This window comes from Equus quagga, chromosome 5 (assembly GCF_021613505.1).
Source record: "Equus quagga isolate Etosha38 chromosome 5, UCLA_HA_Equagga_1.0, whole genome shotgun sequence".
Taxonomy (NCBI): Eukaryota; Metazoa; Chordata; class Mammalia; order Perissodactyla; family Equidae; genus Equus; species Equus quagga.
In genome coordinates, this window is record NC_060271.1 from 117,163,106 (window position 1) to 117,177,999 (window position 14,894).

Here is a 14,894-nt window from a genome sequence, read left to right on the forward strand (position 1 = left end):
CCCTCCACCATGTCTCATGGAGCCACTTCTCAGTGATGTGCACGGTCACAGTCATACAATGACAGCTTTGCTGGAAACCAGCAGTCTCAGCTGTCTCTCCAGCATCACAAACAACTCAGGAAGAGGTCATCCAGGTACCCTAGCACACATACCACTAATATCTTGTACCATCACACACCCAGACAAACAGTCACACATTGGCCATACTCTCTGAAGCCTGTACTGTCACACTGGTTACCCAGTCACACAAAATACCCCCCACTGTGTCACAAGTTCCTCATACACCACTCACAATCGCACAAACAGTAAGTTACATTCTTTGTCATACACAACTGGATCCTTGCAGGCAGTGGCATCCACAGCATCACCACAGTTAAAACATGCTTCTCACACACCCCAGGCTCACCATCTGTCTTTGACATACACACACACACACACACACACACACAAACACACACACTCTGTCTGTCTGTCTGTCTGTCTGTCTCTCTCCAGGACGGACTGCGGGGAGGAAGCCGGGGTGGAGGCTGCGGAGGGCCCTCTGGACTCTGGCCGTGCCAGGGCGGCGGCCACAGGCGGAGGCGACGTGGAGCGGCCACGTGGAGCCGCCCGGGGGAGGGCCGGCGTGGGGAGCCCAGGCGCGGGCGGCGCGCAGCCTCGGGTGACGACGAAGCCGGACCCGAGTCGCCGCCGCAGGTGGGTCCAACTCCCGCCTGGGGAGGGCGGTCAACGGGCTGGGCGATTCGGGGACCGCCGGGGACCCCAGCAAAGCCAGCCGGGGACGCGCCGTGCCGGGGGAGGGCGGGACCGCGGGGCTGAGGCGGCCTCCTGGCCTCCGGGTTCGGATGCTGAAGGCGCAGTCCCTCCGCGTCCCCTGCGGTTCGGAGGCGGCTGGAGCGGTGGCCCTCGCCTCTAGGCACTGCTCGGAGGAGGTTACCTCTGAGAGCAAGTGCAGGCAGGGGCTGGAAACCGAATTTTGAGCTCTCTAGGTGTGATGATGGGGTTTCACAATTCCCCAAGCGCTTTTCCCTCTGGTGGCTCATTTGTTGCTCCCATAGCCGTGGGGAGAGGGGCCCGAGCTGAAAGTGGGGGGGCTGAACCCAGCTCTCAGGTGTGGGACCCCTTTGGCTGTACAGCCACTGCCTCTTCTCTTTGCGGGGCGGGGGAGGGGGGGGGGTGCTGGGAGGCATAGCAGCACCAGAGGGATAAGTTAAGGAAGAGGATTCAGTTCCAAATAACTTCCTGGCAGTTAGACTCAGCCAGAAATGGAATGGATGCCCTATGAGGTGCTAGGTTCCTGTCCTGGAAAGACAAGCGGACCCTGAATGGCCATTGACAGGGATGCTGTGGAAGAAAGTTTTGCACTGGATGAGAAGTTATGGAAGATAAAAGGCCCCTGCCACATCCTAGAGTCTCTGAAGTACTCAAGGAGCATCTGCTCGTTGCCAGCCACTTAACCTACATTATCCTGTTGCATCCTCCCCAAACCCCTATGAGATAGATACTGTTATCCCAGGGCTCAGAGAGGTTAAGACACCTGCCTAGATCACACTGTTAGCACTGGAGAGGCACGATTTGATCAGAGGTCTAACTCCAAGGCCCAGCTCTCCTCCCATGCGCTGGGGCAAAGGCTTGGAGAAATCTGAGGCCGGAGGGTTATCGTGAATGTGAGTGTCTGTATGTGTAGGATGAGAGTAATTTCACTGAATTACGTCACAACTGTTAACAGTTGTGGTGGCTCTCGTGGGTCATTAAGGTGAATTCTGTTTCTGTGCGCGTTATAGGTGTAGGAAATGACTAGGAACATTTTTATTTGACAGGCAGTGGTTCGGTAACGGCTTTATTTCTGTTGCTTACAAAAGCTTTTGGAAATGCTTGGAAATGTGTAAGTGTGAACAAATCACATTTCACCAATTTCATTACGCATTACTCGAGGTGCCTTAGCCTAACTTCCTTTAAATCATAGAGGTGGGTTACCCGTACTAAAAATGTCACAGGTGGAAGCATTACTTAAGAGAATATTACTTAGATGACACTAAAAGTCCACATGCAATTATTTCAGTTTGTGAAGTAGACTACAGCCAGGACACTAATGTTGTCAGGAGCGCCCAGGATGTTCCAGGCAGGAGGTGGAGCAGCTTGGGCAAAAGCACTGGAAAGTGAAAGTAGAAAGTATTTTAGGAGACTCCAGTAACCCCTCTGTTTGAAGCAGAGTGTTAGCATAATGGAGCACTGGAAGATGAGTCTAAAATGGTAACTCGATGTCTGATTGTAGAAAGGCTTGAAGGCCCAGGTGAGGACTCCGGACTGTAATAGAAACAGGAGCCATTGAAAGTTGTGGGGCGATGGAGCTCTAGCAAAGGAAGATTAATCTGATGTGGGTCTGGAGAGTTCTTTAAAGGGAGAAGATACCAGAGGCAGGGACAAGAATGACAGGCTACTGCATTAGTTTGTGTAAGGAGTAATTCATTATCCACTTAATATTCACCATAACACTGTGAGGTAAGAATTATTATTATCTGCATTATGCAAAGAAGGTAACTGAAGTTTAGTGAGAATAATTAACTGTGACCCAAGGTCACAGGGACAGTCTGTGGTGGAGCTAGGATTTGAACCCAGTTCTGGCTGGTTCCAAAACTCTGTTCTCTGTTCACTGAACATACTGAATAGTTACATACATGTGATGGATACATAGGACCAAGAGGAGGAGAGTGACAGTGATTCATGTGGGCAGGGTTCAGGACCAGGTACATAATTTTCAGGGCCCAGTGCAAAAATAAGATTAAGAATTTCAAGATGGTGACAACAGAGCATTAGACTAAGCACAGGCCCCTTCTGAGAGCAGGGCACAGGTCGCACACCCAGGAACCAGTTCTGATTACTGTGACAACTTAACCAAGCACCTCAAAACTTAGTGGCTGAAAACAATAACATTGACTTTGCTCATGAGTGCCTTAAGTCTGGACAGGGCTGTGGAGACAAGCACATTTCTGCTCCATTCAGTGTTGGCTGGGACAGCTTAATGACTAGGGGTTGGAATCACCTGAAGATTTGCTCTCTCACTTGTCTGGGCCTTGGGCTGGGAAGACACGAGCAGCTAGCTGGAGGCTAGAAAAACTGGGGCTCTCAGGCATCTCCATCTCTATGTGGTTTCTCCATATGGTCTTTTCAGCATGGCAGTTTCAGGGATGCCAGCCTCCTTCTCTGGTGGCTCAGGGCTCCAGAGGTACACATCTACATGTCAAGAGATAGGGGTGGAGAGAGAGTGAGCCAGAACCAGGCAGAGGCTGTGTTGCGTTTTATGACCCAGACTTAGAAGACACACAGCATCATTTCAGCTATTCATGAGAAGTGAGTCGCTAAATCAGATTATATTATATACAAGGAAAGGCAGATTAAACTCCAGTCTTTGCGAGAAAGAGTGTCAGAGGTTTTATAGACATGTTTTTCAAACCAGCACAGTTGGCCTAATGAGTGAGTAGATTAGTGGGATCTGATGGGTGCTTCCCTTTGTGCCTGAACTGCTGCCCCCAGAGTCACTCTTTGGAGTTTACAAATGTCCTCTTTTAAAAGGTGACTGCTGGTGGATGGTAACACATTAAGCCTGGATAATAGGTTTTGACAGCTCTGAGGGACTTAAATTATTCCACTGCCTCCTGTTGGTCTAGGTCCTGGCAGTAAACAGATGGGGAGGAGAAAGCAATTTGAAGGTGTCCAGGTGGGGAGACAGGATGGTGGGTATGTGTGAAGCCACTGTGGAGCAGTCCAGGAAAACTTCTGAAGAAGAAAGCCCTTATTGTATTACCAGGCACTGGTCTGTCTCATTTAACCCTTACCACACCCCATGAGAGGTGCTCTCATCAGGCAAACTGAAACGTAGAAGGCACACACCTAGTGAGTTACAGAGTCTGGATTTGAACTTAGGCAGTCCAAGGTTAGGGCGTGTACCCTTAAACTTGGGCTATGCCACCTGTTCCTTAGCAATTCTGTGTTTCTCTTAATCATTGTTTTAACATTTGCATCTTTTCCTACTTATATTTTTGCAAGCTTTAAGGAGGAAAACGAGTAAGTAATTCTACCTTATACTATCATCTTACTTCTAGGGTTGTACCTCACATATAGCAGGTGCTCGATAAATATTAAAAAATGAACAACGTGTATCCTTATTCTACATATTTATATTTACATTGGCCTTCTCTGTGGATACTCACCCTCCTGGTCTTTGTCACCAAAGGTCTTTGACGTCTGCTGGTACTTCCCATGGTGTCCTCTGTGGCATCAGGTCCCAGGGTCCATACCGTCTGGCATTTTCCTACTGGCCTCTTCTGGTGGGCTGACTCTCTCAGCCATTATGCGCCCCTCCTTCTACCTTAGAGACTGGGACCCTGAGCTGACTCCCCCCGCCGCCCCAACCAGCAGCACCCTGGATACAAAGAACTGGGTGAGGTGGCCCTGCCCTCTGGCCCAGCCACCTAGACCCTCCTTCAGCCATTGCTTCCTGACAATTCGGGCACCCTTCTGCCTAATCCTAAGGGCTTTTTTCCTTCCAGAAGTTAGAAGTGGGCAGGGCCTTCTCTTTCATCCTCCTGGACAGGGCGCACATCCCTGCAGTTCTTGGATTTCCATTCATTCTCCATGGGGTTTCCATGGAGATTTCTGTCTTCAGCCCCCTGCTGAGGCCCGGGTAGTGGTGAGCTCCACCCTACTGAGAACCCAGGCACCCTTGAATCCTGGTTGCATTCCCTCCAGCTCTCTGTCGCTTTTCTCCTTGAACTTGACTTACGATGTCTTTCATGATACAGAAGTTTAAACTCTTGATATATTCAAATCTGTCCACTTTTTCCTTTAAAATTTATGAATTTGAAATATTTTTCCTTTTTAATGACTCTGTCATATAATATGATTTACTTAGCCACTGCCTAAATGTTAGACATTCTGGTTGTTTACATTTCTTTCACTAATATCAATAGCACAACTACAAATATCTTTATACTTTCCTTTTCCGTTTGTGTTCTTCCTTAGTTAATCCCCAGGATGAAATTATTGGGTCACAGTTTCATGGCAATTAATACACATTCGTGGATTGCTCTCTAGAAACAGTTCAGGTTTATAGTTCCTTATACAATATAGGTTAATACTCACTGATTCAATTTCTTTAATGGTTCTAGGACTATTAAAATTTGCTATTTCTTTTTGCATCAGTTTTACTATTAAGTTTTTCTGGGAAATTGGCTAAGTTTGCTAATTTTCAAATGTTTTCTATTTCTGTAATTGTGTCCCCATTTTCATTCCTAATATTGTTTATTTGTGCCTTTCTCTTTGTTCTTAATGAAAATTGTCAAAGGTTTGTCTATTTTATTAGTCCTTTTTTAAAAAAAAATTCACTGTTTGGCTTTGTTGCTCCTCTCTGTTGTATTTTTAATTTCTGCTATCTTTTATTATTTTATTTATTTTAATTTCTTTAAGTTTATTGTTTTACTATCTTTTTTTTTTTTAAAGATTTTATTTTTCCTTTTTCTCTCCAAAGCCCCCCGGTACATAGCTGTATATTTTTAGTTATGGGTCCTCCTAGTTGTGGCATGTGAGATGCCGCCTCAACATGGCCTGATGAGCAGTGCCCTGTCCACGCCCAGGATCCGAACCAGCGAAACCCTGGGCCACTGAAGCGGAGCACGCGAACTTAACCACTCAGCCACAGGGCTGGCCCCTACTATCTTTTTTTTTGCTGAGGAAGATTCACCTTGAGCTACCATCCATGCCAATCTTCCTCTATTTTTTTAGTACATGGGGCGCCAGCACAGCATGGTTGCTAACAGAGTGGTGTAGGTCCATACCTGGGAACTGAACCCAGGCTGCTGAAGTAGAGGGTGCTGAACTTAACCACTTGGCCATGGGGACTGGCCCTACTATCTTCTTCAGTTGGAAGCTTAACTCATTAACTTTTAGCCTTTTTTCTCATATAAGCTTTTAAGTCAATCTATTTTCCCTCTAATACTGCTTTAGCTATATGTCTTTTTTGATGTAGATTTTTCCAATATTATCCAATTCTAAGTATTTAACAATTCCCATTGTGATTTTCTTCTTTGGTCCATGTGTAAGTGTGCCTTTTAAATTTCCATATATATGAGATTTTTTACATCATTTTTGTTATTGATTTCTAATGTAATTGCATTTTAGTCATATAACAGTGTGAGGCTGATTCTTTGATATTCATTGAGCGTAGTCTCCGATGTACTACTTGTCAGTTGTTATAAATATTCCACATGTGTTGAGAATATGTTTTTGGTGAATGATTGAAGTAGGGTTCTCTATTTGTTCATTAGTTCAGGCTTATTAAATGTTTTATTCAATCTTCTACATTTTAACTAATTTTTAGTCTGCTTAATCTTTCAAATACTAAATGACGTATGTTAAATTCTCCCACCCATAATGGCAGATTAGACTTTTCTCCTTGTAGTTATGCCAGTTTTTTTTTAAGACAATTTCTTTAGAGCAATTTTAGATTCACAGCAAAATTGAGAGGAAGGTACAGAGGTTTCCCATATACCCCCTGCCCTCACACGTACATAGCCTCCCCCATTAACAACATCCCCCACCAGAGTGGTACATGATGGACTGATGAACCTATGAACTGACACATCATAATCATCCAAAGTCCATAGTTTACCTTAGGGTTCACTCTTGGGGTTGTACATTCTATGGGCTTGGACAATGTATGATGACATGTATCTATCATTATAGTATCATACAGAGTATTTTCACCGCCTGAAAAATCCTCTGCCTATTCATCCCTTCCACCCTCAACCCCTGGCATCCAGTCATCTTTTCACTGTCTCCATAGTTTTGCTTTTCCCAGAATGTCATAGAGTTGGACTCATACAGTGGTAAGCTTTTCACATTGGCTTCTTTCTCTTAGTAACATGCATTAAGGTTCCTCTGTGTCTTTTCATGGCTTGATAGATCATTTCTTTTTAGCGCTGAATAATATTCCATTGTCTGGATGTACCACAGTTTATCCAGCCACCTACTGAAGGACATCTTGGTTGCTTCTAAGTTTTGGCAGTTATGAATAAACCTGCTACAAATATCTGTGTGCAGGTTTTTGTGTGGAGGTAAGTTTTCACCTCCTTTGGGTAAATACGAAGGAACACAATTGCTGGATTGTATGATAGGTTTAGTTTTGTACAAAACTCCCTGAGCGTCTTCCAAAGTGGCTGTACCATTTTGCATTCCCACCAGCAATGTATGAGAGCTCCTGCTGCTCACATCCTCGCCAGCCTTTGGCGGTGTCAGTGGTCTGGATTCTGGCCATTCTAATAGGTGTGTAGTGTTATGTCAGTTTTTATTTTAGATGTTTTGAGTCTATATTATTAGATACATACAACTTCAGAGTTATTATATCTTCCTAGGTGATTAAACCTTTGTGAATTTTGTAATGATACTCATCTATAATAATGCGTTTCACCTTAAAGTCTAGTCTAATGTCAACAAGGTTATACCGGCCTTCTAGGACTGCTTTATATACGCTTCTTCCATCCTCTTGCTTTCAGGCTTTCTGTGTTTTCACTTTTTAGGGTAATCTCTTGAAAATTGCATATAATTGTATTTTGTTTTTTTTTTAAAGATTGGCACCTAAGCTAACATCTGTTGCCAATCTCCTTTTTTGTTTCCTCTTCTTCTTCTCCCCAAAGCCCCCCAGTACACAGTTGTATATTCTAGCTGTGGGTCCTTCTGGTTGTGCTACATGGGACACCGCCTCAGCATGGCCTGATGAGCAGTGCCATGTCCATGCCCAGGATCCAAACTGGCGAAACCCGAGGCCGCTGAAGCAGAGCGCATGAACTTAACCACTTGGCCATGGGGCTGGCAACTGTATTTAGTTTTAAATACATTTTGATAATCTCTATTTCTTAACTAAGTTTATATAATTTATACTTATTATGATTACTGATATACTTGGATATATTTTTACCATCTTATTTTACGCTATTTATCTTTCTTTTTTCTTTTTCTTTTTTTCTTTTTCTTTTTTTTCTAAGTTGGCACCTGGGCTACAGCTGTTGCCAGTCTTCCTCTTTTTTTTTAAGGATTGGCACCTGGCTAACAACTGTTGCCAATCTTTTTTTTTTTTTCTGCTTTATCTCCCCAAACCCCCCTGTACACAGTTGTATATCTTAGTTGCACGTCCTTCTAGTTGTGCGATGTGAGACGCCACCTCAACGTGGCCTGACGAGTGGTGCCATGTCCACGCCCAGGGTCCGAACCCTGGGCCGCCACAGCGGAGCGCACCAACTTAACCACTCGGCCACGGAGCTGGCCCCTCTTTTTATTTTTCTAGTTTCTTTTTTCTCTTTTCCTGTCTTCCTTTGAAATCATTTTTTAAAAATTCCATTCATTTTGGGCTGGCCCCGTGGCCAAGTGGTTAAGTTCGTGTGCTCTGCTGCAGGCGGCACAGTGTTTCGTTGGTTCGAATCCTGGGCGCGGACATGGCACTGCTCATCAATCCACACTGAGGCAGCATCCCACATGCCACAACTAGAAGAACCCACAACGAAGAATATACAACTATGTACCGGGGGGCTTGGGGAGAAAAAGGAAAAAATAAAATGTTTAAAAAAATATATCCATTCATTTTTTTTCTCTGCTGTTTTGAAGTCATACATTCCATTTCTATTTTTACTGCATATTTAACAAAGTTGATCAATATATCTACTCTTTTCCCAAACAACCTTCCTCACCTTACATCTTAATTTCCAATGTTGTAGTTCAGTCCATCTTTTTTGCCCTGTATGTTAACATAATTATCATTGTTTAACAGTCTGTGTTTGTTTATATTTTCCTACATACTTTCTGGGTTTTTTTCACTCATCATTTTTACTTGCATTTCAAACCCTTCTAGGGTCATTTTCCTTTTTCCTAAAATAGATCCCTAGAGTTTCCTTTAATGGAGGAATGTTGGGGGTAAATTCTCTAATTTGTTGTTTATCTACAGTTGTTTTTGTTTCACCTCATTCTTGAAAGATAATTTTGCTGGGAATAGAATTATAGAATGGCAATTTTTTCCCCCTTTCTCAACATATTAAAACGCCACGTATTCTGACATCCCTGTTGTTGTGAAATCAGCTGTCAGCCTGTTACTCTTCCTTTTAGGTGATTTGTCTTGTCCTTCTGACTGTTTTTAAGATCTTCGCTTTTTCTTGGTGTTCTATAGTTTCAGAACAGCTCTAGGTGCATATTTCTGTTTAGTTATTCTGCCTGGGGTTGTTGGGCTTCCTGGATTGGAATATTAGTGTTTTGCAGCACGCTGGAAAAATCTGAGCAGTTATTTCTTCAGAGGCACCTTCTATCCAGTTTTCTGTGTTGCCTCCTCCATCCTCTATGCCACTTAACCTTTGTTTTCTATTTTCTATGCCTTTGACTCAATGAGATGCGTTCTCATAATTTATCCAGATCTCTTTCCCAGTTCTTTTATTCGCACATCATCTGTGTCTAATCTACTTAACTCATTCGTTGCATTTTAAAATCAATATTTTCTTTATATTTGTGCAAGTTGTATTTGGTTCTTCTTCAAATCTATGTGGTTCTTTTATGCTTTTACTCCTTTCTCATAGTTGCAAGCTTCTCTTTAATTTCTTAAAACATATTAAATATACTTTATATTCTGACTGTGATAATTCCAATATCTTTAGTTTTTGCAAGTCTGGTTTTACTCACTATGGTTTAGCTGTCTCTTACTCATGGTGTCTTATTTTCTTGTATGTTTATGACTTTTTGGCTGGGAGTTCATGCTCCTTGAAACTTTACCTGTGGAACTACTTTGAGGCCTGGACTGGAGTTGTGTTCCTCAGGACAAGATGTATATTTTCCTCTGTTGGTCAGCTGGGAGTACTGTCAACCAGGTACCACTTCAAAATAAATGATCTGCTTTAGGTTTTAAACCACAGAGGTAGCATCAATTCAGGCTTCAAACCCACATTAGAGCAGGCTTGTTACAAATTCTCAGGAAACATTTTTTTCTCCTTTCTACTCAGCACCAAGGTCAAGATAGGCAAGATTCTGTGCTGCCCTTCTTCATGGCAAATTTACTTCTTGTTCCCTCTTAGATTGAGACTCAAGCTGTTTGAATACCAGCTTTATGCAGAGAATCTCCAATAGTCTCCTCATGCTGGAGGGTCCAGGCTCTAGCTCTGGTCTCCTCTATTGCACAAAGCACTCAGATTGATAGCTCAGATTCACCTGGGTTTGGTTGGGCAGACACTCTTAAGGCCAAAGCTGACTTCAAGCTCACTTTTTCCTCAGGATTACCTTTTTCCCTGTGCTTTTGTACTCGGAGAATTTCTTACTTTGTTGCCAACTCAATGCATTTGTAAAGATACTTTTTATTTTTGTCCAGCTCTGGCATTACTTTCATTGAGACACTTACTATCATACTCCCAGATATGGAGGTCTGGATATTTTTCTAGTCCACCCTTTCACTGAGGTATGTCTGCTGTGGTGGGACCTCTGAGGGTCCCCAGTTGATATGGAGATGTCAACTCCAACTGCCTCCCTTGGATGGGTCCAAGACCTTGTCTTCTCTCCTGGGTGCAACAACCAGGGCTCAAGGATCTCTGTTGCCAGCCGCTGTTCGTGAATACCTTTATGGCAGCTGTGACTTCAGCACCCATTTGGACACAAACAAACTCTGTTGGGGCCAATGTATGCATAGAAAACTGAAGACGGTCTCTATGACTCTCAGTAGGGCCACCTTCTATGGACTTCCACGTTTTGCTGCTTCTTCCTCAAGGCAGCTCTGCTTGCACAGCTACAGCCAGGTTCCCACATGTATTTTCCCATTAGCCAGATGCTCACCTGCTCTACCCCACATCTCTTAGGAAGCTGATGTCTACCCTTGCAGGGGTTTGAACCTTGTTAGGGTCATGGAACTCTTTGAGAATCTGATGAAAGCTATGAACCTTTCTCCAGGAAAATTCAGTGCTAGCCAAAATGTAGGGTACCATTTCAGGGGGTTTCTGATGCTCTGCCTAGACCATCAACCACCTGATGGTTTGTCTTCCTCTAGATGAGCTTAGGATCTCAGGCCTCAGCTTTGCTGGGCTTCTGCTTCCTCAGGAATTCACATGATATGTACACACACCTAGGACTAATCGGAAGGCTTCATGCTCTGTGCTTCTGGTCAATGCTCTCTCTATTTAACTGTTTTCATACAATCAAGTGATTTTGTTGCCAATGGGCCTACACAATGTAGGTCTAAGGGGACGTTTTTGTTTTTTCCTTTATAATGGGATCTGGTTTTCCTAGCTACAAATAGCAGTCCCTGGGGCCACTATTGGTTTGATCCTCATTTGTTGTGTTTTTGATCCCTGAGTTTGGACCTATTTCAAGGAGTCTGAGCCTCTTTTGATTTGTTCTTTGGTGAGTTTTTAATAAAGACAAACTAACAATCTGCCTCTCTGTTTAAGTCTTGGTCTTTTTGTGACTCTCTGCATTTCTAATTTGGCCTTTTTCTTAACCTCTCTGAGCTAGTTTCCATCTGTAAAATGAGCAGCTGAACTGGATCAGATGTACTTAAACTGCACTTCCCTGACCGCCTCGGGGGCTGGCAGGGCAAAGGGAATAGGGTAGGGAGTGACTCTTGCCTACAGCACTGCTTCCACCAGAGCAGGTCTGCTTTATGAGCTTTACATGCTGGAGCTTGACTAACATTTCTTTTGAGCAAAGTTCCATGGGGCATTGCTGATGGCCATGTGTGTCTCCTCCCTGAGCAGGAGTCCTGCCACCAGGGCTGCAGGTGGAGGCTGGGAGAGAAGGTGCTCCTGTCTAACCCACTGATCCCCCACCCTGTGGCAGACACCCTTTCCCCCTGACTCGCTAACTCTGTTCTTAGTTCCAGTTACAAGAAGGATGTTACCTTCAACGATGAGCATGTTCCTGCTGCTGCTGCTGCCCCTGGGTCAGGCTGCTCCCAAGGATGGAACCATGCGGTAAGGGGATTCAGAGGGCAGGGCTGTGGGCCGGGAGCAGGGAGAGTCTCTGGAGAACCTAAGGCTGTGGTGGGCCCCTCTGGGAGGCAGGAGACTGGGGTGTACGCCCCCTGACCTCTGTAGCCCTCCCCACCCACCTCAACCTCTGCCTCGTGCCTGTTAGAGTGCCCTACGCAAAGTGGGCATTCCATACGTGTCTGCTGGACTCATGTGGAAGCCAGGAGCTCAGTTCCATGACGTATAAGCACAGGGAAGAAGCTATGGGCCAGGGAAGGGGCTGCGGTTGTCTTATCAGGCCTTGGAGTGGGAACTCCAGAGAAACAGAGACCATTAGCATATCAGTTCTGTTTGAGTGGACTAGCTTTCTTGAGGTTTATGTATTAATACTATGCGGTGCGTATGCTGGGTGGGGTGGAGGGACAGACACAGGACCATCAGCAAGGGCTGGCAACAGTGACAAAAGTTGCTGCAACAGCTCCTGCCAGCTCTCTGGCATCACAGGTCTGGAGTGACTTGGGCAAGCAGGTAGTCCTGTCCAGAACTGGGAGCAAACCTTGAGCTTTAAAAACTGACAGAGAGACCCTGAGCAGATTGGAACTCCAGAACCAACATATATGCCCTCAGCTTGGGGGGAAAAAAAAAGGAGTCCATTTTGTGTCATGGAGCAAATCGGGTCTGTATAAAACTGGGCAGTGCCTCCGGGCTCAACCAGAGACCTGGCCCTCGGCCCCCAGCAGCCAAGTAGAAGGGTTGCCATGATCCACCTTGTCCTGCCCCACTGCACTGTTTTCTTGGGTCTCCAACTTGTTTCTACTAGGTGTGGCCTCATCTGGCCTCTGCCTAACCAGATGTTCTATTGGAGTTTTCACTTAACGTCTAAGTTAGGAATCTGCAAAAGCAGAGTCTGAGGGAGTAAGGTTCTGCTTCTGAGGAGACCAGAAGGGCTCCCTCCCCACAAGGTTTTTGGGAACCTGGGGGAGCAACTCCCTTTGGGTCTCGGGGGAGAACTCTGCCAGGAGCTTGCGGGTGGAAGGCTGGTAGGCTGGGCCCTCAGGGCAAGGCTGGTCCCTCCCTTCCTCCTCCAGGCTGGACCCTGAAGTGCAGCATCTGCCCCTGTCCAACCCCTTCCAGCCAGGCCCGGAGCAGCTTCGGTGAGTAGGCGGGGCTGGGGGCCTGAGGGTCAGGACTGGGGTTGCATACTGGCCTCTCGTGGGCTGATTTTCCACTTTTCTGCCAGACTTTTGCAGAACTACCTAAAGGGACTAGAGAGGATGGAAGAGGAGCCAGAGCACATGAGCCGGGAGCAGGGTGAGGGGCTGGGCTGATGGGGCCAGTGGACGGGAGGCTCAGCACAGCTAGAGCTGTGACTGACCTCGGGCCGTCCCCTGGCTGCTGCCTCCTCCACCTGTCCCCTGACGTCTCTTCTGATCCAGCTTCTCTTCCTTAGTTCTCCTCTACCTCTTTGCCCTCCACGACTATGACCAGAGTGGACAGCTGGATGGCCTGGAGCTGCTGTCCATGTTGACAGCAGCTCTGGCCCCTGGAGCTACTGACTCTCCTACCACCAACCCAGTAAGCCCCGCTGGATGGGGGCCCCTTATCCCATGAGGTAGACCCAGCTCCTTGGGGCTTTGGTCTTTTTCATCATGACCCTTAGCAAATCCCCTGTAAAAGGAGTGCTCAGAGCCTGCATGGCAGGGATGCGGGGGGAAGGGGGACAGTTGGGAGGGTCAGGGCTCCTGGGAACATCTCTGGTCACCATAGACCCCATGGCAACTGTGCTTCCACAGGTGATCCTGGTAGTGGACAAGGTGCTCGAGACCCAGGACCTGGATGGGGATGGGCTCATGACCCCTGCAGAGCTCATCAACTTCCCAGGAGAGGCCCCGAGGCACGCAGAGCCCACAGGGCCCCTGGAGCCACAAGATGTTGGGAGGCAGTCCCTGTTAGCTAAAAGCCCATCAAGACAAGAAGCACAGGAAGCTTTGAGTCCCAGAGAAGAAGATGGGGGACAGGTGGAGGCCAGAAGGGAGTCCTTGGAACCTGTACAGGAGGCTGGGGGACAGGCAGAAGCTGAAGGAGAAGCGCCAGGCCCTGGAGGAGATGTTTGGGGACAGGTAGAGGCCAGAGACACTGGAGAGGGAGCAGAAGAGCTTCCAGGGCAAATACTGGAGTCTAAGAACACCCCAAATGAGTTTGAGGTTCATGCTATTCAACTGGAGAATGATGAGATATAAACCTTGAGGATACAGATCTGCACCCTTACAAGTCTCAGTGCCAGAACATAAGCCCTGAAGCGTGGGGTGTGTATGTTGGGACAAGGACCCCTCTGTGTCCCTTCCTGGCCCCTGTAGGTGGCAGGTCTTCTGTGCAGCTCAGGGAAACCCTAAATTGAGGGGCAGCTTTAGCGTCCAGACAACCAATAAAGAACTGAATGAACTCATCCCCCGGTCCAGCCTGCCCAGAGCCCAGGGAGGCAGGGGTGGGCACTGGACAGGCCTCCTGGAGGGGCAGGGACTCAGCTTTCCCAGTGTTCCCAGAAGGCACTGAGACACAGCAGAGCACAATGGTAGCTCACTGCCAGCTGCGGACAACCCGGGGGAGGGGGCTCGGCCTTCCCTGGGGCTCCAACACTGCTGCTCCCCCCTCACTTGGTGTTGAGACACCCAGTTCCTTCCTGCAGCTCAGGGCAGATCTTCTCCACCCTGTATCTGCCCCCAAACCCCATAATATTAATAACAACTACCACTTACTGAGAGCCTAGTACACACCATGCACCATACTGGGCATTTTACACATTCGCTGATTTTATCCTCACACTAATTCTGTGATCATGCGGAATTAGCTCCATTTGACAGGGAAAGAAATTGAGGAAGATCAAGTTCAGTAACGTACCCAAGGTGACACAGC

The 14,894-nt window shown here is 46.4% G+C and overlaps 1 protein-coding gene across 1 annotated transcript; it reads left to right on the forward strand.

Annotated features, from left to right (window-relative positions):
• Positions 1-563: 563 nt before the first annotated feature.
• On the forward strand, positions 564-14,235 carry CGREF1 (cell growth regulator with EF-hand domain 1). The gene is made up of 6 exons (XM_046663464.1): positions 564-696; positions 11,888-11,984; positions 13,070-13,135; positions 13,222-13,292; positions 13,432-13,556; positions 13,775-14,235. Exons 2-6 carry the CDS (start codon positions 11,905-11,907, stop codon positions 14,219-14,221), a joined length of 789 nt encoding a protein of 262 aa, XP_046519420.1. The 5' UTR covers positions 564-696; positions 11,888-11,904; the 3' UTR covers positions 14,222-14,235.
• The last annotated feature ends 659 nt before the right edge of the window (positions 14,236-14,894 follow it).

Bases quoted from the DNA above. Each gene is read 5' to 3' on its own strand.
- CGREF1 (XM_046663464.1), top strand. From the start codon at position 11,905: ATGTTACCTTCAACGATGAGCATGTTCCTGCTGCTGCTGCTGCCCCTG. The intron at 11,985-13,069 runs GTAAGGGGATTC...TTCCTCCTCCAG, and splicing joins CCCAAGGATGGAACCATGCG to GCTGGACCCTGAAGTGCAGC. The intron at 13,293-13,431 runs GTGAGGGGCTGG...TCTCTTCCTTAG, and splicing joins GCACATGAGCCGGGAGCAGG to TTCTCCTCTACCTCTTTGCC.